Source organism: Anas acuta, chromosome 3, assembly GCF_963932015.1.
Source record: "Anas acuta chromosome 3, bAnaAcu1.1, whole genome shotgun sequence".
Classification (NCBI taxonomy): Eukaryota; Metazoa; Chordata; class Aves; order Anseriformes; family Anatidae; genus Anas; species Anas acuta.
Window position 1 is genome coordinate 49,021,931 of NC_088981.1, and position 22,560 is coordinate 49,044,490.

Below are 22,560 nucleotides of genomic sequence, written 5' to 3' on the forward strand. Positions count from 1 at the left end.
CTAAATGTAAACAGCACTAAAGCACAGCACGTACAAAATCATTTGCACTTAGTGATCTGGGTTCCAGTTCTGGTGTGACTGGTGATTGAGAGCCTCACATGTTGTCAGGATTTTTTTTCTCTTGTTCTGACGCTCAAGTAAAAATTCACTTGTTTGTACAGAGGCTTCTCCAGACGTAGATGCAAAGATGGTTTTTATCACCAGAAGATTGGATTACTGGGCATGATAGATCTGCACTCTCTGAATCACATGAGAGACTTCAGAAGGTGGTTGGCGGGAGCATATAGTGTCCTTCTGGAGTGGTTTCTCATTACCTGCTCATGAATCTTGTTGTAATTTCTGAGTGTAACTTCTCGTATAACTCAAATTTTATAGATACAGCATGCATTATTTAGTAGCTGAAGTACTATTTTCCGTGGATTTTTGCTTCTGCGCTTGAATGCTTGTTGCAGTATTTGAAATTGTTCATGATTCCTGATTAGGAGGAGATTGGCAATGGGGAATTCTCTGTGATCAGACCTTGACAGATATACTTGCTGATTCTGAATTGCTTTCTTCTTTCTTCAGTCTCTCTCTCATGCATTGGTTTTAAGCTTGATTGACCAAGACCTATTTTAAGGACCTAAACATATATATATATATATATATTCATTTTTATGTCCCCAAAGAGTATTTGTTACAGATCCCATTGTAACATGTTATTGTCTGTATCTCTGTAGTTAATTTCAGATAAATCACAAGGATGTAAAATCGGGTTATGAACTAGCCTGTTTTCTTTTTCATGTTGGCCTTATGTTTGCCATGTTGGCCTTCAACTGTACTGTGTAGTAATTGGCGTGATCGAAGACAATTACTCAGTTTTCGGGAAACTTCTTCCTATGTTAATTTATCAGACATCAGTTTTTTCTTCTGTTTTCATTTTTCCATATTTCCTTAGGGAGGCCCCATCACAAAAAAGAAACTTCATCCTTTCCTTACCTTTGAACGTCTTTGAGCATCTGAATGGAGCTGATTGACAAAACCCACCAGGCCACCCGCTGAATTTTATAGATGGTCAGGATAATGAAATTGGAGATACTCACATTTTTAGCTTTGTTACTGCTTTTTCATGGTATAGGACAAAACTTGAAGAATTACAGTCAATGTTTTGCACATTTTTAGATCAATAACACAGTTACAGTTGGCTTCTTATTTCCCTATACTGTTAATAAGGTTACTGGCTATGGGATATGCAAAGGAAATAAAAAATATTTTCTGTTCCCAGGGTTATATAGATCAGTGATGTCCCCAGTGTGTGGCTTTTCTGAAATCCTATTCTTAAAATTCCACTGCTGTATTGAGGGAGTGGAGCTAGATGTTTTTTGGAAGATAAAACAAATTTACATTTTGGCAGACTAGGCTACTACAGTGATTCCTACTGCAAATGTTTCCAGGAGTCTGTGGTATTGCTGAAGTACTTCAGTAGCTTTTGGTTTTGTTAGGACAATCAGTTTCCTGTCTTTGAAAGATGTTATTTGGTATTAAAGGTGATGTGATAAATACATGATTTAAAATTAAGTATTTACTGTCTGTTATCTTCTTTAATTAAAAGTGTAGAAAACCCCATAAACCACATTTGTGTTGTAAGAGAATATATGAGTAACTATCAGTGAATTACATTACTTTATTTAGTTCAGCCAGACAGCATATTCCCCTGTTTCAGACGTAAATAAAAGTCAAACTCCTTTGCTTCCTGCTACCGAACACATTTAAATAAATTCTCTATTGTATTTTTTCCTCTTAGCAAGGAAGTCCATATTGGAAATAGGCAACTTTCTTTTTGCTAAAGTAGGCAGTATTTCTGTTCCCAACCACTTGTCACCTAGCTGTCACACAAGACTGGAATATTTTTTGTTCTCTCCTACACTAATGGGCTGAGTATCGAAGTCTTGATTGTTAAAGCTATAGGAGAAAGAAGAGCATGTGGGCCACTGGAAGTCAGTGGACTCATGCCCTATTTTGAACATTGTTGTCCGTGTTTTAGTTGGTGCTCATTCACTTGTGACTTTTGACACATTTAGTTAAAGAAATGCGCAGTTACCTGTGAGATAATCCCACATTGATGAAATATTTCTCTTCCTTTTCAAATACATCTTTATTACCCTTCAAGTTTAGTTCACCTGTGTGGAGCCTTGAAATTCATCTTGTAGTGTCTAAATGGTAGCCTGCTTGGAATGGTACAAATAAAAATTCAAGGAAGTTGCTTCAGTTTTTGTAATTGTAAATAAGCCTCAAGACAGCAAATGGGTAATTGCAGAATATTAAACAAAAAGTAAAGTATATAGAGGAGAAAACAGGCTGAGTAAACTTGCTTTAGAAGGTTTGTGAGCAATTCAAAAATTTCGGAACCTGGATGTTCTCTTGAAGTCCAGTGTTGTGGAAGGACACCATCGATTCAGGGAGTCTTGAGTAAGTGGCATTCAGTGATGATATCCTTCTCCATTAGTACCCTCCCTTTTACAGGAATTAGAAGTAGACATAGTAGCTTGTTGATGACATAACAATACTATTACCATTGACTTTTTTCTGGTTTTGTGGCAGGCACAATCTAAAATAGAACTTATACCTGTTTTTTGTTTCTTGAGCACCACAAAACCTCAAGCTTCCACCGTGCTGTGGATCACATCATTTATTACACGATAGTGGCTGGTTTTTAGTGAGAAGTATTGTGTTTTGATTATACTGATAAATTACATTGGTTAATTGGTTATGCTGCATGAATGTGTGGTTCTCAGGGTTGCTGTAATCTTTTAAGTTTTCTGGGGATAGATGCAATGGGATGACTTAATTATCTCCTTTAATCAGAAGTTATTTTCTCTTGTTTCATCTGTCTTTTTGTATCTTATCCACCAGCACCCGCTGGGAAATTCTAATATCTCTTTATCTATAGACCATGCTCCAGGCCCTTTCCAGATGTATTCAGTATACATAAAGTTACCAGCTAATTTGTCTTTAATCCTGCAGAGACTTTCCTCATTCACTCTTACTTGATTATATTTCTCCGGCTTGAAAACTTTCAGTTGTGATAGAATGAAACCTAAATAGGCTAAGACAAAAATGAATGTTTGTGCTTTTTCTTTGCTTTTCATGTGTTTGCAATAGATATTTGAACTAGAAGAGAAAGGTGGCATACTGGGTTGTTAGTCTAAGTGCTATGTTACTAACCAGTTGTTGATCTTTAAAACTTCCCATTACCATCCCATCAGAACTGTTTTCTGTCCGTATTGTAAGAAAACCAGTGAATGCTTTCACTGGAGTGATGCTAAAGACTTCATCATGCAACACAAGCAATGCTCTTGGTTCTTCTGCTTACAAATTTGACCGTGTTTCATTGTGTTCCTTTAAATGCTTTAAAAGTGTTCATAATGAAGTGAAAAGTTGACAGTGAAGTTTTATCCTTTTTTTTTTTTTTCTGTGAAGACATTGAATCAAGGAAGAGAGGAAGAGAGCATATTTGACATAATGCTAACATATACAAAGAATATACTCAAAGTAAAAAGTAATTAATGTAATTCTGGCAAGATAGAAAGAGAGCAAGTAACATGGGGATCAAGCAGAGCTGCTTAGAGTCAAAACTGCTAGAGCCAGAATAGCTTACCTGATCTGAATTAAATTCTTAAGCAAGAAGAGTTTTCTTCACTGAGAACTTTCCTGTGTAAGTATTCTCCATATATGCAAGCGTGTAAGGAATTTATATGCTGTAAAGTTCAGTCTTGAAAGTCTTCCTTCTGTGGCACTCTCTCTGTGCTAGTGACACAGAAAAATTCTTGGTCCTTTCATCGCTTTGTGATAAAAAATGCTTATTAAAATCAAGTTTCTTTCCACTACAAAAGCAGATCTTTTTTCCTGCTCTTTTTCTCTGACTGCAAGGTCAGTTACTATCTTCCCTCTCTGGTAAACAGATGGTCCAGTGAATACAGGCTCTTCTTAGTTTCTGAGCAGCTGCTGAAGTGAAGATAATGTAATAAGTACATTACCAAAAAAAAAAAAAAAAAGGAAGAAAAAAAGCTGATCATTCAGAAGATTTCATATTAAGTGGGAACAAAAGAGCAGCAACTAGTATGTAGCATTTTTTCACAGCACAAAGAAGATGTGTTTGTCTGCTAGCGTGTGCAGTGACAGACTGATGAAACAAACTCAAAGTGCAGAATTCTTACTGTTAAGACGTTATTTATGAGGCTAGGTTTACAATTTTGTGCTGTGCAATGAGGATTTTGGAGAATGTGCTCTCTGCTTGGAAATAGTGTAGTGCTCATTAATAGGTTGGGCTTTCATGATGGAAAGCGTGAAGTTGTGCAAGATGTATTTCTTAACTGAATTGAAGCTGAATGGTTTTATAGCTCATAAAAATGTGTGTTTGGCTTTATTTCTCCAGTAAATGTCTTTAAAGGCAAGTTTACAAGCATTCCCAAGACTTGGGTAAAATAAAGCAGTCTTGCAAGGAATTAATATTTTTCAAATAAAATAGGCATCAGATTCCCTTGGACAAGGAGACTGATCTGACAAATGGTGTTCAAAAATGTTTCTGTTTTTAGTTCCATTGGGATACTTCTGTCATGCCAGTCAGCGTGGAATTTTTTCCCTCCCAGATATGCGACTGGTCTGTCACAAGTGAAGCTGTCTTGTAGTTGGCCAGGCAAATTAGATCAGGCCATTGTTCTCCTCTCCCATTTGTAGCTACAGCTACTCTTCTGTTGGTATTGATTCTACTGGAGCAAGAAGCAGTTAGTCATTGAATCTGTTGTGTCAGTACCATTATAGCTAATAAAAAAAAAAAAAAATCTAAGTTTTTCACTCATATTAAGGCTTCTTGGGTGATATTCTACTCAGTCCAGTTTCTGGGTGTCCCTGTACATGTCCCCTGTATTCACAGTTTCGAGATGAGAGCCAAGGAGTCTCCTCTACTGGGTCTACAACTTTCTGTCCCCTTTCAACAAAGTACTCCCTTTCCTTCTGTAAAGTGTTCTGTCTACAGGTGCTCTCTTAGCACTTATTTAAGGTCCTGCAGCTTTTACTGGTGGGGCCTTGTTGTCCATCTGATGATACTGAACTGGTTGTACTAGGTGCAACTTGCCTGTGTGCTGAACCATGGCTTGGCTTCCAGATTTTGTGCAGTAATTTTGTCTATGGATTGTAGTTGGCTGTCATTATTCCCAGCTATGAATATACCATTGATGAATTAATTCCAAAAAAAGGTTGCTTTGTTTAGAATTTAAGCATTATTTCTTTCCCTTTTCCTGAAATCCTGAAATCTCTGGCCAAGCTTGGGGTAAAGATCATCCCAGAACTGTGTTGTCCTATGATGTAGCTTATTTTGAATGTGAATTGCTGAGATTCAAGACATTGAATCTCGATTTATCACAGCCTGTCTTTGGTCTTTATTCTGGTCTGTCAGTATTACAAATTGTGGGTTACTGCCTTGCCTCTGATCCTAGAGCTATATACATAATTTATATTCCTTTGCATCTAGTTAAGCATCACAGGTTTTGTCCCAGCTGTTCCTCCCAACATTCCTCTTCTGAAACACCCTCCTGCCATTGTGGTGTCCCTAAACCTGTCTGGTCTTTGCAGGTTGTGAGCAGATGGGTAGTGCTCTTGCCTAGTAGTTTAGGACACTGAGCAAGTTGTTGAAATATCTCAGTAAGTCGGAATGCTCAAAATTTCTTTTGTCCCTCTCAGCCCCACTCTTTTATCAAATGCCTCTCTGTTCTTCAAAAGAGTTTTTCTAATTCTAGAACTCAAAACTTGCATTGCAACCTACAGCTTAGGTATTTGTCATCATCTTTTCTGTGGTGATTGCTTATCTTAATCATCCTTGCTTCCCGTTCTGCTTCGGTTACTTCTGGTGGTACTTTTTTCTCTTAACTTACCATTTCTTAGCAAGTTGCCCTGTGCTTTTGGGCAACACTTGGTCACTTGTTACCCCATACACCATCAACCAAAATGGAAAACACATGCATTATGGTTTGTTTGGTTTGGTTTTTTGTTTGTTTTTTTTGTTTGTTTGTTTTTCTGCGATGGTGTCTGGATTCCATTGTTTAATACTCTTTTAGTATCTATAGGCTAATATGTATCAAGACTAATGCGGACAAAATAGTTTTTGAAAAAAAATTAAATATGTGGAATTGGCTGGCAGAAATTCTGGCTTTGATCCAAACAACTTTAACATCTAGAAAAAATGTGCCTTCCTCAGCTGCAAATTTAATGTATTGTAATGATTTATTTTGTATTACTTACAGCACGCTTTGCAGTATCGCATGCTAAAGAATATTAGTTGCATCACCAGAAGCACAGTAATTCAACTTTTCCAGCTACAACAGTGCATTTACTTTGACATTCATCTAGCCTTTGAAAAGCAAAACATTTCCTTTCCTCCTGTTTTTTGCTCCCTCCCCAGGTGAACAGCTCCTTGGTTAGTCAGTTCTTATGACAGCACACAATCACAGAATGGCTGAGGTTGGAAGGGACCTCCAGAGGTCTAGTCCAACCCCCCTGCACAAGCAGGGTCACCCAGAGCACATTGCACAGGATGGCATCCAGGCGGGTTTGGCATATCTCCAAAGAAGGAGACTCCACAACCTATCTGGGCAGCCTCTCCAGTGTTCTGTCACCCAAATCATAAAGAAGCTCTTCCTCATATGATATCTTTAAAGACAGTATATCAGCATATGGGAAATTGTATGTCCATTTGTCTTCTGACAAGAGTGGTGCTTTCATCTCTATATTGTTGTGTATAATTTATTCATAGACAACGCTTGATTTTTAATCACAAACAATGCTGTGATAAACCTTTTCTAAGTTTTGTTTTGTTTTGTTTTTATAGCAGTGAGTAGAAGGCCACTTAGCTTAGTTTTGGACTATGCCATTTCTCGTTCCCCTTATTTTGTTTTCTGTTTTCTGCGTCATATCGTTTACTCTGCTTATTTCTCTGCCTGCAGAAACTGCAAGGTTGCTAAGTAAAGGAGGAATCCTTTGAAATGAGCTTAGCTGCTAATTATTATAGCAACTCTACCCTAGTGAAGGAAGCTCTCTGTGATTTCTTTCAGTAAGGCCAACCTGAGCAGCAGCCAGCAGGACTTGCTGGCGATTGAAAACCCAGGAAGGAAATGTTCTCTTATTGATAGACCACATGCCTGGGTTGCCGAAATCATCTGTTGTGGAGAAGAGATGTACCACCAGCTGACTCGGTGCTTGTCAATTAGGACTGAAGCATGTCTGCACTGTGGAATGCTGTCCTATGTTTTACAGGCTCATTGGGGTCTGGGGATATCAATATAAGCAGCTTACTGAAATAATCAGTGCCTTCTTCTGTGGCTGTGTCTTGAGGTTGTGTGTGTGACCACCACAGCTTTCTTCAACTGCAGCTGGCCTTTGCTAATGGGAATGGGATTTCCATAGGTGGTGGGTTGCCCAGGAGATTTAGACACATAAGCATGAAACAATACACTGTAAGTGCAACTTTTTTTCAGTAAGCAGGTTAGTTGAGCAGTTTTATATTTACAATATCTATTTAAGACATATATATATATTTTTTTTTTAGGACTTCAGCATTAACACAGACAGAGGTAGAGCTGCAGAAGCACTTACATATAGTATTCAGTACACTTTGGGTTTTGCTAGTACAAAGGAAGAGAAGAGGCATCCTGGGGGTAGTGTGGAAGATGTTGGTTCTTGTTCTTTCTACATGAAATGGTCCCCAGATCCCTCTGGCAGTTTCTGGTAGGGAAGAATGATCTTTTATTTCCTTCCCTATGCCTCCAGCAAACCAGCAGTGAGCTGCCTTTGCTTTGCAGGTATCAGAATACATAGAAGTCAGGAATAGTTTCCCTTTGTCTTACCAAGCATTATTTTGTCATTAAGGATGATGAAGGTTTATTTCAATTATGGCAAAGTACATGTAGACTTTTCGGCTACCTTGTACCTACTGAAGTAAATTATTGATTGACTCTGGGCTTACAGACTGTCTTGAACATGCACCTCAGGAGCAATCTGTTTAACTTGGCATGAATAAGAGTAGAAATAAACAGCATGATTTTTTTATTTTTTTTTTCCCCCTCTGCAGAGTTGACCCCTGAGGAGAAAGCCATGAGAATTGCCAAAGCTATGCGTAAGCAGTCATCAGAGGTAAAAGAGAAATGGGAGAACCTAAATGCCAGTGCCACTATCTGGCAGAAGCAAGTGGACAAAGCATTAGAAAAACTGAAAGACTTGCAGTGTGCCATGGATGACCTCGATGCTGACCTGAAGGAGGCTGAAAACGTGAGGAATGGCTGGAAACCTGTGGGAGACCTGCTCATAGATTCATTACCAGATCACATTGAGAAAACTACCGTAAGTGTAAATATTCCTAGGGAATATTTAGCCTGTGTGAGTCACACCCCTCAATTTTACCACCCTTAATGGTGTCAAATATGTTTATACTGTATACTTAAATTCTTATGTACAGTTTGTACTGCTCTTCAAAGACTATATTTGAGGTCACAAGGAAAGTCCAGTACTGTGCCACATTCACTATCAGCTGTGATTGTGTGATTGCATAAGCATGTGTGATTTAAATTGGAAAAAAAAAAGAAAAAAAAAAAGAAAAAAAGAAAGAGTTGTAGAATTCAAATATTTTCCACCCAGAAAAACTGTCCAACCCATTGTGAGGCTATGGGTATCTTTGAAGCTTTATCCAAGTACTAGAATATGAGCAAGTTCAGTCAGTTATAATCCTGGTAGATGACAGGAGCCTCCCCTCCTTTTTGTAGTGGTGAACTCTCAGATCTGTTCGTCAATCACATATAGCTCTCCTCTTTGAAAAATGTTTAGAGTTCTGTTAGTCATACAGAAGTTTTTACTTAGTTTTAATTCCTAGTCCATAACTTTCATGAATTTTACATGTGTTGTCTATCTGAGCACATATAAGTGAAAATTCACTTTTGCTTTATGTTGGCTTCTCTTAAGGATTATTTCAAAGGTAAGAACAAATACTACAGTATAGTGCTCTCACAGGCATAACAATTCTTTCAACAAGGGTTCCAGGCTACTCATGCAGGGCTCAATATCCCAAAGCACTGCTGCCCATGACAGTTGTCATCCTTTGCTTAATTGCGTGGGTTGGACTAGGGACCCAGTAATGCAAAACTCTCCAAATAAGCAATACCTTCTGATAACTATTAGCCAGGAAAGCTGACCTGAAGCAGCAAAATGCTTGAGTGAATGCCTGAATAGGAGGCATTCCAGTAGAACATGCAGGTATGTGTTTGCTTTTTAATTAATATGTTAGGGGAAATAGCTATTTCAGGCAAACTTAGCAAGCTTCTGTTTCACAAACACAACTTTTCAGTTTTCAAGCTCAAGGATGAATATGGAAAAACATTAGAGGACCCTGGGGTCATGTACTTGACCATCTGTGACTTTAGCATGGGAAGCTGGTGTTGGAAGAAAGAAGAGCCATGGTTTGCAAAAAGTTTTGTGGAACTATTCTATTTGTTTACTGCAGCCTGTGGACCTATATGAACTTCACTCAGGGCTGCCTTATTTCACATGTATCAATGGAAGCATTGGCATTCTCCAAGCTTAATTGCTACTTCAGGTTTAATGGAACCTAAAATCTTTAAAACAAAGGTAGTCAAAGCTGATTTACGTCTAGAGTGTGGTTGATTTGCAAAGAGAAATGCATCTCTTCCTCCACCTCTTACATTTTAATACCGATACCAAAATAAACACGAAGCTGCTGATGCTGAATAGCTCTTTATTCTTATATTAAGAAGCAATTTGTCATACTTTGGTAGCTTTTTCTGTAAAGAAAAGTAAAGCTAAAGCCTTTTAGATTTTCATAGCTGTGGAAAAAATGAAACATCTGCTAAAGTAATAGGGTCCTGCTGGCTGTCCAGAAGTCAGACACTTACATCTTGCCAGTAGGTGCCTTCTGTTCCTGGCCCTGATAAGAGAGGTTTTTAAGGGAGGTAAATAATTAAATTGTCCAAAGAAAATCTTTTTTTCCAGTTGTTTTTGGCTTGTTTCTTGATGTTTAGTCATTTGTAGGATTGAACAATTAACTGCTCACAGCAAGAAAGACATTTGATGCATCTTTTCAACTGTAACTAAAACTTGCATCAATTTTGTCTTAATGCTGTATTTAGTTCCATTTGATTCAATAAACCTTTTTTTCTTCTTTTAATCATTGTAATACTTTTGCTTTACGGTTCTAATCAGGTAAAACATTGTATTCCTTTACCTTAGAAGATACATTCCTTCATGCTTTGCTAATTCAATAATAGTTTTTAAATTGAATTGTTGTCAGCTGCTTTATACTGGAAAACTGCAGTTACCAGACATATTTCTTTTTAAAGAGCTCTTGACAGTGATTGTACTGCTATAGTTCCTGATAGAGTATTGCCTATTTCTATTTGAAAGGAAGGGGTCTAAAGCCACCTGACACCACAAAACACCTTACTGAAATTGTAATACTCTATTTTAGTGGTGGTATTTGGATGTGGACATTTGGTAAATTTCATACCGTTTTATTTTTTTCTCCAAAGGAGTAGGTAATAAGAATATTGAAATGAATGAACTTTCCTTGCTGAAGAAATCTTGAGTTGTGTATCATTATGTAGTGCCAGATGCCACACTGTGCAAGTTGGCACCATGTTGAGTTTACTGTGGCTTTCTTGCTGCTCAGGTGTCCATAGAGCATAAATGTATGTCTCTTACTTTTTTAGGCTTTTAGAGAAGAAATTGCTCCCATCAACTTGAAAGTTAAAACAGTGAATGATTTGTCCAGTCAGCTGTCTCCACTCGACCTCTATCCATCGTTAAAGATGTCTCGTCAATTAGATGATCTTAATATGCGGTGGAAACTTTTGCAGGTATTCTTCTGAACATGTGCATTAGGAGTGGGGTATGGTGGGGGATGCTCCTCACTCTCTTCTGTTCTCCTAAAAGATGCATTATTACTGCATGTTTGTTATTTCTGTCTTTGAGCTGTTACTCAAGTAGTACAAAAGTCACAAAGAGAACTCTTTACTTCTGTGGCTTGACCAATAGCTTTTCCTTTCAAGCTGTCTCAGCAGTTTACTCACTCAAGAGACTGCATTAATCTCTGGAGGCTAGTGGGAACTATTATTGCACGCTTTGCTACATGTCATAGCAGTATTTTTACTGTATAAATCATTGTTACTGAAAACCCATGCACGTATTCCTGTTGTGTTTCCAGTGTTTGCAGGGAATTTCACTAAAAATTACCTAAGTATTAGTAGATCTGTAACGAGATGTGAGCAGTAGAACATTTAGCTAAAAACAGAAGAGGGTATGCTGTGAGATTCACATAGCTTAGTTATGATTATTGGTGCTTAAATGGTCTAAGAAAGGTAAATCAATGTGCCTGATTACAGTTTAAACTCATGAGGTTTTTCACTGAATGATTTAATGAAGTTTCTTACATTAGTTAAAGTTCATTTAACAATCTTTGCACTTTCTCTCTTTTTTTTGTTTTGTTTGTTTGTAATAAATATTTATTGTGAATATGCTGCTATTTATTTATTTGTCTGGCTCTTAAAAGTTATATGAAGTATCTGAAAGAATTGGGGAAAGGATGGAGAATGTTGCCTCTCTAGCTGAGGGCATTACAGCAGAACTTTCAAAACTCAGGCGTCAGCTTCTGGGCTCATAGGTCTGAATCTGTCTCCCTTGAGAGACAGAATTATTAATATAATTTGGTAATGGGTTTCTCTTCTTTTTTGCTCCTTAACTTGAGTTAACTAAGCAGCCAAACTGCTGCTGGATGTGCTAGTGCAGTTTCAATTAGTAAACCAGGGGAAATCGTGTCAGCCAAAATAGTCTGTGTTGGAAAGGCACTTTGAGATCAATACAATCAAATGAAGACCTGCTGACTATAGAAATTTGGACAACAGAAGGGCTGGGAGGAGGTCAGAAACTTCAGTGGTCAGCTAAAGTCACCATGAAACTGCTATTGTTCGTTATTGATCTGCACTACTTTCATAGGAAGACTGCAAATGATGAAAGGGACTTTAATTAAGCAAACAAATATATAAAATGTAGCTTTGAACAGGTGGATAACAAATAAGTGCTATGGCAGAATGAAAACTTAAATGTGCTTAACTAAAAATAAGTGCACACCAATGTTTTTATAGCCATGGCCCTGGTGTTACAAAGTAAATTTTGTAAATACGTGTTTGTGTGTAGGTGTCTGTAGAGGATCGCCTTAAACAGCTGCAAGAGGCACACCGAGATTTTGGACCTGCATCACAGCACTTTCTCTCCAGTAAGTTCTTTGAATTAATTGATGCATTTGACATATAACTGCAGAGGAGGTTTTCACAAACACTGTGCATCGCTTACTGCCCTCCAAGTTTCCCTCTGACTTGAGGCACAGAAAGTTCCTTTTCCGCATTATCTACCTCCCTGATTTTTTGCTGGGATATTTCATCTTCATCATAACTTCACTGATATTCTCACTAGTATACTTTCCTCGAGGGTCACTGCAGTATCTTGCTGAATTACGATTGCATCCTTGTTCATTTTATTCTTTGTCCGCTGTTTGCTGTAAGGTCTGACCTGTGGCTGCTCCAGGGTCTTTGTGTTCATAACCACATCTTCTCATCCCATGCTACCTCTGTCTTCAGTTTCCCCCTACACACTAGTTGGGATGGCACAAGGGAAGAGCTGCCTGGATTTTGCAGACTAGACCATTATTATTATGCACTTCATGTCATAAATTCCTAGAATTTCACATAAAGGGGTGGGGAATTCAAAGTTGAATCACTTCCTTTTGAGACAGATCTATGTGTCTTTTTCTATTTAGTAAGAATTTCAGAAATATAAACCTAGAATCTCCCATTATGGCTAGAAGAAGGCAAAAACAGATGCCGTGCTCCCTCTTTCTCTCATCTGATGTGTTCAATAAAGGAAGATATTTTGTGATATCGAGATCCTTGTTAATTTTCTGACCTTCTAGCTTTATCTGCCATCATCATAGCTAATGATACAAAGGTTAACACAAGTAGTTCTGTTTTTTGACAGAAGGCTTCAATAATAAAAATTGTTGCAAAAGTAACAAGACATGAATATAAAAACTACCAGCTCTTTCTCAGAAATTCTCAAGTATGTGCCTATATAGCTAAACAGTTCATATAATTTTAAAACATTAAATAAATCTTATTTTCTTCTTGAGCTAAGTGATAACAGTGTTCTTATTTTGAATTGACAAACAGTTTCTCAGTAAACAGGGTAAGCAAATTGCAATGTTTTTAAAATATTACAGCAGTTATGCAAAATCAAGGTTCTTTGAGTCGCTTCTTCCTTTTTTTAAGTTGACAGGAAAAAAACACAAATAAACAAACAAACAAAAAACCCGCAACTGTAAAAGTACATTTTTTTTTTTAATTATTTTTTTTGCTATATAAACCTCATTAGAAGTATACTGTGATGTTGCCATGGTGGGCTTTGTAGAACTCACAGTCTCAAACTTTTAACTTTGACATGGACAGTGCACCCGTGCAATCATTTGTTAAAAAGAATAGAGATAGAAAGGTAGCTTTGACGCTGTTGAAAAATGCCAGATTAACCATTTGGGAGAGTAGTAGGTATTGTCTAGTTTAAATCGATTAGGAAGCACTGTAGAGAAGATGCATTTTCCCCTACTCTAACTGGTTTCTTCAGTCTTGTGTAACTGTTACGGATGTTCACTTCTCCTCTCCTGGACCAATGAAAAAATGCAGGTGACTGAGCTGAAAAAAAAAAAAAAAAAAGAAATAGAAAAATGAGTGTAAGAGCCCACATGTAAAACAAAGAAGCCTGCCAGACAAGGTTGGTTTGTTTTGTTTGGCCTGGATCATTTCCTTCATTTGGTTTACAGCATGCCACAACAAATACTTTCATTCACAAAACTGAATGAGTGGTAAAATGCAGTGGGAGCTGGGTGCAAGAGAATGTTGGAATTGTGTAAACTGCCTTTGTTGCTGGATAAAACGTCCATAGAATTGCATCCAAGGAGACTATGCAATACCTTATCAGCATGCCTCAGCCTTGCTTAGGGCATCTTCTCTAGGCTTAAGGGGATGGGGAGTTCAAGTGATGAACAAAAGTTGAGAGGGGAAAGTTTCCAGAATGCATGTTTTTAACTACTGCAAAAAGCTATAGCCAAGAACCACAGCTCTGCAAAAACAAATAGTATGCAGTTATCCATTTAAACTGTTTAAATAAATAAATAAAAAAAGACACAAACAAAATACAAGCAATCTCTTCACCCCCCCAAACAACAGCAAAAACTTCTTAAAAATTCTATTTCGAGAGCTTGAACAGTGTTACAGGAGTTAATACCTACAACTTAATGTAAAAGTCTGTTAAATGAAAGTTAGAGACAGTAACTTTAAAAGGAAAGCAATAAAGAAATCATTAAATCCAGAAAAATTAAGGTTTTATCCTGACAGGTTGAAATAGCGCATATTCTAAATCAAATTTTTCAAACCTTCGTTGTAACCTTAAGTGACTTCTAACTATGAAGAACAGGCAAGGCTGTAGTTCGAATAAAATAACCTCAAACTCCTAAAACTAAAATTATGATGTGATGCATCTGTCTCATACAAATCTTTACCTCCAAAGTTGCACTTTGGAATTAAAAGGCAGGTTTTAATCTAGGCCATCCTGAATGGCAACTATTTTAGGTTGGTATCACCTACCTGTTACTCTTCCTGCAAACCTTAACAAGAAACCACAGCCTCTGCACCCACCAATCTCATCTGAACTGTTCCTAGTTGCCATTTCATCAGTAATCTGTGCTAGCAAAACACCTGTTTCTACCTGTTCATCAGACTCCATCCCCTTAATCCTGCAATTTCCCTCTGTTGTAACTAGTTGTGTTTCTCTAATAAATAAGCACAGTAAAGTGTTTACTACCGCTGATGGAGTTCTTGGAACACTGAATTTGTGGATTCATCCAGATCATCATGAAGAAAGTGCTTCAGGATATGTATTTTTTATTTTTTAATTATCTAACGTTGTCCTCTCCTGAAATGTCCTGATGTAAGAGGCTGATCTAGTGCAATTTTGGAGCCCCCTGCAATGCACGGTTCTTTGCTGAATCATTTCTCTCCTCCAGTCAGTGTTAGGCTGATTTTAATTGCTCCTCTTTTCATTGCTTTTGAGATGGAAAATAAGCTCCTTGCAATTTAACTACTGATCCATAAATTTTACACATTCTTATGGATGAAGGTGAAGAATCCTTATAGTCCATTATTCTCTGAAAAAAAAAAAAAGAGAAAGAAAAAAGAATGTTTTATTGTTTCCTGCCTTCAGAAACTAACTTCATTTTTCTATAATTTCATTTATTTTCTAAAGCCTGAGATCTACGTCCCTCTATTTTATTTCTTGTATTCTTTCTCAGAAGAATCCACCAACATCCATGGAGTGCTGGCTCCATATGGTCCCTAACAAATGGCCTAGGCCTTCAAGTGTCCTGCTCAAAGCATCCAAGTGGTGTTCAACCTTTTACTAATACCTGCAGCCCTGCTTGTTGAGTGCCAGAATCAATAGCTACTCTGCTCAGTTTTTATTGAGAACCTGTTTATAGAAAAGAATGGGAATTCCATTTTACAGAGGTTTGTGCAGTAGAGAAAAGTGGCACTGCTTTTAGAAATTTTGTTCCCGAATAAATAGAGTATGACTCAGTCCATAATAATTAGCAATTTAATTTATTAAGGTTTAGTCCATATCTGTGTCAGTGCAGAGTATCTATAGCCTGTCCTAGCACAAAAATCATACATTACTGTGGCCAGGTTTTTCATTCTGGTTAGCAGACATAATTAGTGTAGTTATCATAGCTGCCACAGGTGCCAAATTGCAGCATTAAAGAATGAAACTTTTTGTTTGTTTGTTTGTTTTTCAGCATTGTGAGTACCTAGGATTATTTTTTTAGCTAAATACCTCTATTTGAGCATTTAGATATTACTATGTATTTCCATTAACAAGTAATTCTGTCTTATTGCAAACATTATTTTCTTCAAATAATAGTATGATATTTCCTCTATTTTTTCCAGTGAATAATGATAGAATCATAGAATCATTTAGCTTGGAGAAGACCTCTAAGAGCAACAAGTCCAACCATTAACCTAGTACTGCCAAGTTTACCACTAAGCCATGTCCCTAAGCACCACATCTACACGTCTTTTGAATACCTTCAGGGATGGTGACTCAGCCACTTCCCTGGGCAGCCTGTCCCAGTGCCTAGCAACCCTTTCAGTGAAGAAAATTTGGTTCAAGTAGTTTTCCAAATAGTCTTCTCAGTTAATCTGTCTTTCAGTACATTAATCTAATGTTTCTTAACATACAAACCATGAAATTTTGTATGGTCCAGGAAGATGTCACAACCATTAAAATCCTCAGGAGACAGCTGGGAAGAGGGTGAGCCCCCCTCTCTGCAGGAGTACTAGCATGTGGGGCTTATGCTGCTTGTACAGGTCTTGGAACAGAAGAGAGAGTTACTCTCAAAAGTACTTTTCACAGAGGGATAAACTCAAAAGTGCTCTCTGCTTGCAGGGAAACTAGATCAACTGTGTGTTTTAATTACTTGAGATCCATCAATCCTGCATCTCGTTTCACCAGGTTTTTAAACAGGAGTGTTAGTGCTTAAGAGTAGCTAATCTGTTTTGAAAGTGTGTGTGTGTTCAGTATAAATTCATCCTATTGTGATGTTCAGTTAGTAGTTATTCCTACATGTTCTTTTAATTTCTGCTTCTACAGCATGTTCAGTAAAGTGAGTTTCTTCTGTGATAAAACCCTAATTAATCAGACACTATTCTGGTAGTTTCCAGTAGGCCTTATGGTTCTTCATAGAACCATAGGTTCTTTGTAGGTTCTTGTGGTTCTTCGCTAAATAGCCATTTTTAAGCCATGCACCAGAATTCTTTTTGGCATGAAGACTTTTCCCTTTTATCTCTGGGATCTCTAAGTGAATAGAGTAGTGTCATGCATGACTTTATGCCTTTTGCAATATGGTGTACAGAAGGCTTCTTGGTGTTACAGATGGTATCTGTTGATTTATCAGACTTGTATAAATCCTGCTGTTCAACAAGGAGTGCAAAGACAGGTTTTGTGGCTGTTTGTTGTCTGTACAGTGTTAATCAATATTAATCTGAGTTGCAAATAGGAGCAAAGGGTTGTAGCAAACGGTAATAAGGTTGATATTTCTCCTTTTTGCTCTGTTGTTGAGTATTAATTACAGCAGTGGAGGTGTTTATTTTCAAAACTGAAGCTGATGATAAGTCTTTGAAGGTAGGAAAAGCACTGTGTCCATTTTCTCTGGATGGATAGCTTGCTTGTTCAGAATTTATTATCCTTCTATGAAATAGAATCACCACATTTGTTTTATTTTGAGCTTGACATCAAATAGATGCCTAAAATCACCTTGATAGATTGCAGTCATTTCCTCCAGCTGATTTTCTAATTACTGAAAGTTGTCTGGAAAATTATAGCTGTTCCCATTTAATTTATTGTAACTGTTTTAATTGTAAAATAAATAAATAAATATAGTTTTCTTTTTTTTTTGTCAGGTGTTTTCTAATAATCATCTTCTGCTTATTTCCTCAGCCTCAGTACAGTTTCCATGGCAGAGATCTGTTTCACATAACAAAGTGCCCTATTATATCAAGTAAGTTTGCCTTGTTTCTTTATAAGCTTTCCTTAAGCAAAACAGAGGGACTTATCACCATAACCTAGTAGAAAAAAAAAAGTATATTTCTAAGAGGTAACTAGAAATGTTATTAAGGGTCTGTCTACATGTTGTTATGCTACATACACTATATATTTTCATGTTTATTGCTTTTTTTTTTTTTGCATGCTGTATCATTTTGAAATATGTAAAAATAAATTCAAACAGTAATCAAAACCCCTGCCTCAAACATAAGAGATGCTCCAGTGTAACATGGTAGTCCTAATCAAACTAAGCACATCCTTATTAGGGTGGCTCATCCAGAGTATGAACTCTAACAGGAAAGGACTGAATACATAATGCATTAGCAAACAGTGGTGGTGACTAATATCTGTACAGACCATTATTTGTTTTGTGCAAAATTCCTGCAGAAAGCTACATTTTGGTTGTCTTCCTGTCATTTTCTTTACTTCTAGGAAGTTTTTATAGCACATAATCTTAGTGTAAATGTAAAATTAATGTAAGCATAGAATAAAAACTTACAGAAATCTTGATTACCAGAAAGAATCATTTAGATATTTATTTAAAAAATAGTAAGAAGTAATTAGTTTTCAAGTAATCGATTTTGATGTGCTCTACTGGGAGCAGTAAAACTTAACTTAGTTTTTCTCATTCCATAAGCATTTATTTATGTACTGTTTGCCTGTACTTTAAAGGTCAAAGACTGCAGCTTTGAGAAAAAAATAGCTGTTTGCTAGAGAGGTAAATGAAATTTTAAGAAGGTACAGTAAGCCAGACCCAGAGCTGTTCATTGTAGGCTGAAAGAAATCTGTGTTAAAATGTTATCGGTTTGAGTTTGGAAAAAAGTAATTTAAGTCTGTAGGATAACTGTGAATTGGTCCTGCAGATAGTTCATTTTAAAAGAACATTGGTGAGGACTTTGTACTATAACATATTGCTCTGTCATAGATCTGAAATCCACATTTTGCATTTCAAATAATTTGAGTGCTTGAGAGCTCTGAAAAGTAGGTAATGGTAATTCGTGTTGTTTATCTGTGTCAATCAAATCTGTTGTCATTCTTGAAATGCGACAGTTGTTTTTAAACTGTGATCTGAAGTTGCTTTTTTTTTTTTTTTTTTTAACTGTACAGTAGATAACTGGAAAAATGAAAAACTTGCTGTGATGATCCTTGAGTTTTCTATAGAAAAGTTTGCACCTCTGCTGACAAATTCTGCAGGAGGTTACAGAAGGCATGGGGCTCCTCTCCCAGTCCCAAGGGAGTCTCTTCCCAGGAAGAGAAGGGGGCAGAGGTTGGATGTAGAGCTACCCACCTCTGGACAGCAATGCAGTGGAAATGATCACACCTGTAACAATTCAAAAAAGACTTTAAAGCATCAAAATACAGAGAGTAAGAGGAAAACTACCCTGAAATATTCTTAGTTTTCGAATGAGGCCAGTTGAGGCTGAGAAATAAATCCCAGCATCTCTCCAGAAATAGTGTGTTGGTTCTTTTTAATGATCTTGCTCAGGATGTTTGGCAATGGGGCAGAAGTGTAGGACTGTTTCTCTAATGACTGAGGCCTTCATAGAAGTAAAGACCACTGTTTTATTTTGAGAATGGTTTTAATGAAGTCAGCAGACTGCTGCATCTCAAAGACTTTTCCAGTAATCTGGCCCTATCTGCAACATGCTAAGTGTTGCTGAAATGATATCTTGGTGCTTGTATCTTGAAAGAGAAGAATTATTTTACGTGTAACTGGTAGGATTTTTTTATTATTATTATTATTATTATTATTATTTTTAAAAGCATGGGGAGGAATGCTGAATATCAGTAGCTCTATGGTTTGACAAACAGACTGACACTGGCAGTTTCCTTCATTTCTTCTTGTGTACCAATCTGAATTTCAGTGTTGGCAGCACAGCAGTTAGATGAAACATAGAGTGGTAGAAAATAAAATAGAAAAGAAATGATTTCTGAGCTTCACTTGTTTTGGTATGATCAGGCTGGAGAGTACTCTTAGCTTTAAATAGTCTTTTCAAACTTTGTCTGTTCCCTGATTTCAGATATAGAGGAGATACAGAAGATTTCAGATATAGAAGAGAGGAAAACAGTGCTGACATCAAACCTAAACTGGTTGAAGCAACTAAATGAGTTTTTGTAATACAGTTCAAGAGGATAGTCAATGAGATTTAATGATGGTGTTTTTTTGGGGGGGAAGGGAGAGGGGGACAGTGGGGAGGTAGAAACAAAACAAAATGCAAGGATTACCTTCTTACTTTTTATTTAATTACTTAATTTTCATATACTTCTAATGTAATTATTACTAACATATTTGATGTAACAAACAAACAACATACGTAGAAGGAAAATTTATGATGTGTCTCAGTAATTCATATAATTTGGTATCAGTCATATTTACTGTTTTTATGGTAAGATTTTTATGTTCAGTGAGGGACTTTAAGGTGCCAGTTTTTCATTTTAAGGGATCAGGAAGAGAAACATAAGAACAAGGAAGATAAAAGTGTGATTCAATGACTGGTGGAAGAAAACAGAGAATTTCTGAAATAAATAAAATAAGTAAATTAATTTTGAAAGTGAAAGAAATGCCAACTGAAATCAGTCTTCTTTAATTCTGAATAGGAACATGCACTTTTCTTAGTCAACGATAAATTCATACCTTTACTCCATTTGGGTTGCTTTTTTGTGAATGCCCTTGAAGGAGAAAAGTTAAATATTTAGAAATTGACATAGCTGCAGAAGATGAGGCAGTGGTACTTTTGCTAAGATGAGTGCTTAAAAAAAAAAACGTATTTTTTGCAGTGTTATTGCATGTAGAAAAGGTGTTTTAAAAAAACTCTGCAGTTGAGAGAAGGCAGGAGACAGTACTTCAGGTAGCAATGAAGCTGTAAGGAGGATGTCAGAATGATGCAAGATGTCTGTATTTTCAGATGAGCAGCATTTATTCTGTTTGTTTCCCGAGGCTGGTGGTAAATTGCATTTACATGCACAGAGAGAAGTGTCTTGGAGAAAAAGGGCCTTAGTGTGCCAGCACACGGTGCTGGCTTTGGAGAACAGTTTGTTCTTCCCACCCCATTTATTAACCATTGGTGCATCCGCTCCCTCTGCACTTGTATTTAATCAGGTAACAGAAGCACATGAAAGATTGCAAAACCCGTGTACAAACTCCTCTGCCCCATAGCCTCAGACAGAGGCAATTTGAGTTAGGAGCATTTTGGAAAGGACTCTGCTGAAAGGAAGAGGGATTCATAATTTATTGAGACCAGGTTTATAAAGGTGCGTGCGCCCTTTGCTACTGCAGATATTTAGTTGAACTGAGCTTACACAGACGATTTAGCCTCTTTTCTCCTCTTGAATATGCAAATCAAATTTGCCAAGTGGCTTTACCTCTGCTGAGGTGATTTTATTTAGTCCTGTTTTTCTCCTGCTTGATTTTTTTTCATAATGACAACTGATAAAGGCTTTTGTATTTCTGTAGTCTGAATCTCCTCTGTAGCAGTAGAATTCAATCAAAACACAAATCTGTAAAATCTACATTCTCTTGCAGAAATCTTAGTCTTTCATGCTTTGTAAAAGAGAATGGGACTAATGATCTGTATGGAGGGGAGACAGCACAGCATGCATGGTATTTACTAATGCACTCTTAGTAATTAAAGTGTTAAGTCTGGACAAATGGTTTGGCAAACATGCCATTGAATGCACCTTTCATAGGCTGGATTACAAAGGTTGGAGAGTTAATAAGGACTGTTCTCTGCTGTTTTTCATTTACAACTATTTGAATTGCACAAATAAGACATGTTTGGCCATACCAGATAATGAAAAAAAAAAAGCCTATGTAACATAGCACTTCAGTAAAAATGTTCTGAGAAGAAACAAGAAAAAAGGAGACACTATGTATGATCTTTAAGCATCTTTGAGGAATGAATGATTCACTGAAAGGAATATTCATTCAGAAAACATAATTACCCCGGCATTCTTCACTGTTGTTCATTTAACTGTAATTTAAGTGTGCTTCAGCTGTGTACCGTTCAAGGCTGTAATTTATTAGATATTTGTACTGTGCAGAAGAAACAAAAGGGAAATGCAAAAAGGGTCACAGTAAGTTTAATCTCATGCAGGGCATTTAATAGGGAGAGCAGCTTCTTGGTGTAATCATTAAATTGATCCATATCAAACTCCATCGTCACCTTGGTTACTTTTCTATCATCCTGCGAAGAGTCTGGAATCATCAAGGTTTTCAAAATCCTGTTTTATCACCTCCTATATCATGTTCAACTTTATGGGGGAAAGGAACAAAATGCTTTCTGCTTCTAGATGTTGTTTTTTTTTTCCAAGACTGTTCAGGAAATCTGTCCTGATGTTTGTTTTATGTCTGTATAGGGAAGAGGAGAAATAATGGAACTGGGAAATTTAACTCTTATACTAGTTTTAACCATTTTAGAAGTATTAAGAAGTATTTCTTTAGAAGGAAGAATAAAATAATTTGCAGAAAGAGCTAATACAAGTTTCAGTTTTTGAGAGTTTCTTCAATTACCACTTGCTGCACTGGTCTTCATTTTCTATTAGAGAAGTGCAGTAGCACATTTTCTCTGGAGAGATTTCAAAATATCTGCATATAAATTGCTCCACCAACCTCTAAAATACATTACCCTTGCAATGCATTATGCTGACTCTTTTTCACCATAAAACAGTACTTTCTAATGGGCTTAAAAAAAAAAAAAAAACAAAACCACACAACAAAGTGGGGAAAAAAAAGGAAGTATACAGTATCTGGATAAAACACCATGACATTTATAAAGCAGGGATGTTGTTCTGCCTTTTGAAACTTGGCAAGGGCAGCAGAGTCAGAGC

General features: G+C 36.9%; 1 protein-coding gene across 10 annotated transcripts in view; it reads left to right on the plus strand.

Annotated features, from left to right (window-relative positions):
* UTRN (utrophin) overlaps positions 1-22,560 on the plus strand; it is a 367,449-nt gene that overhangs the window by 275,895 nt on the left and 68,994 nt on the right. For all 10 annotated transcript variants that reach the window (XM_068677000.1, XM_068677005.1, XM_068677001.1 and 7 more), the window contains 4 exons: positions 8,102-8,370; positions 10,746-10,892; positions 12,229-12,307; positions 17,629-17,689. In XM_068677000.1, coding sequence (XP_068533101.1) covers positions 8,102-8,370; positions 10,746-10,892; positions 12,229-12,307; positions 17,629-17,689 — 556 coding nt within the window. The remainder of the gene's footprint in view (positions 1-8,101; positions 8,371-10,745; positions 10,893-12,228; positions 12,308-17,628; positions 17,690-22,560) is intronic.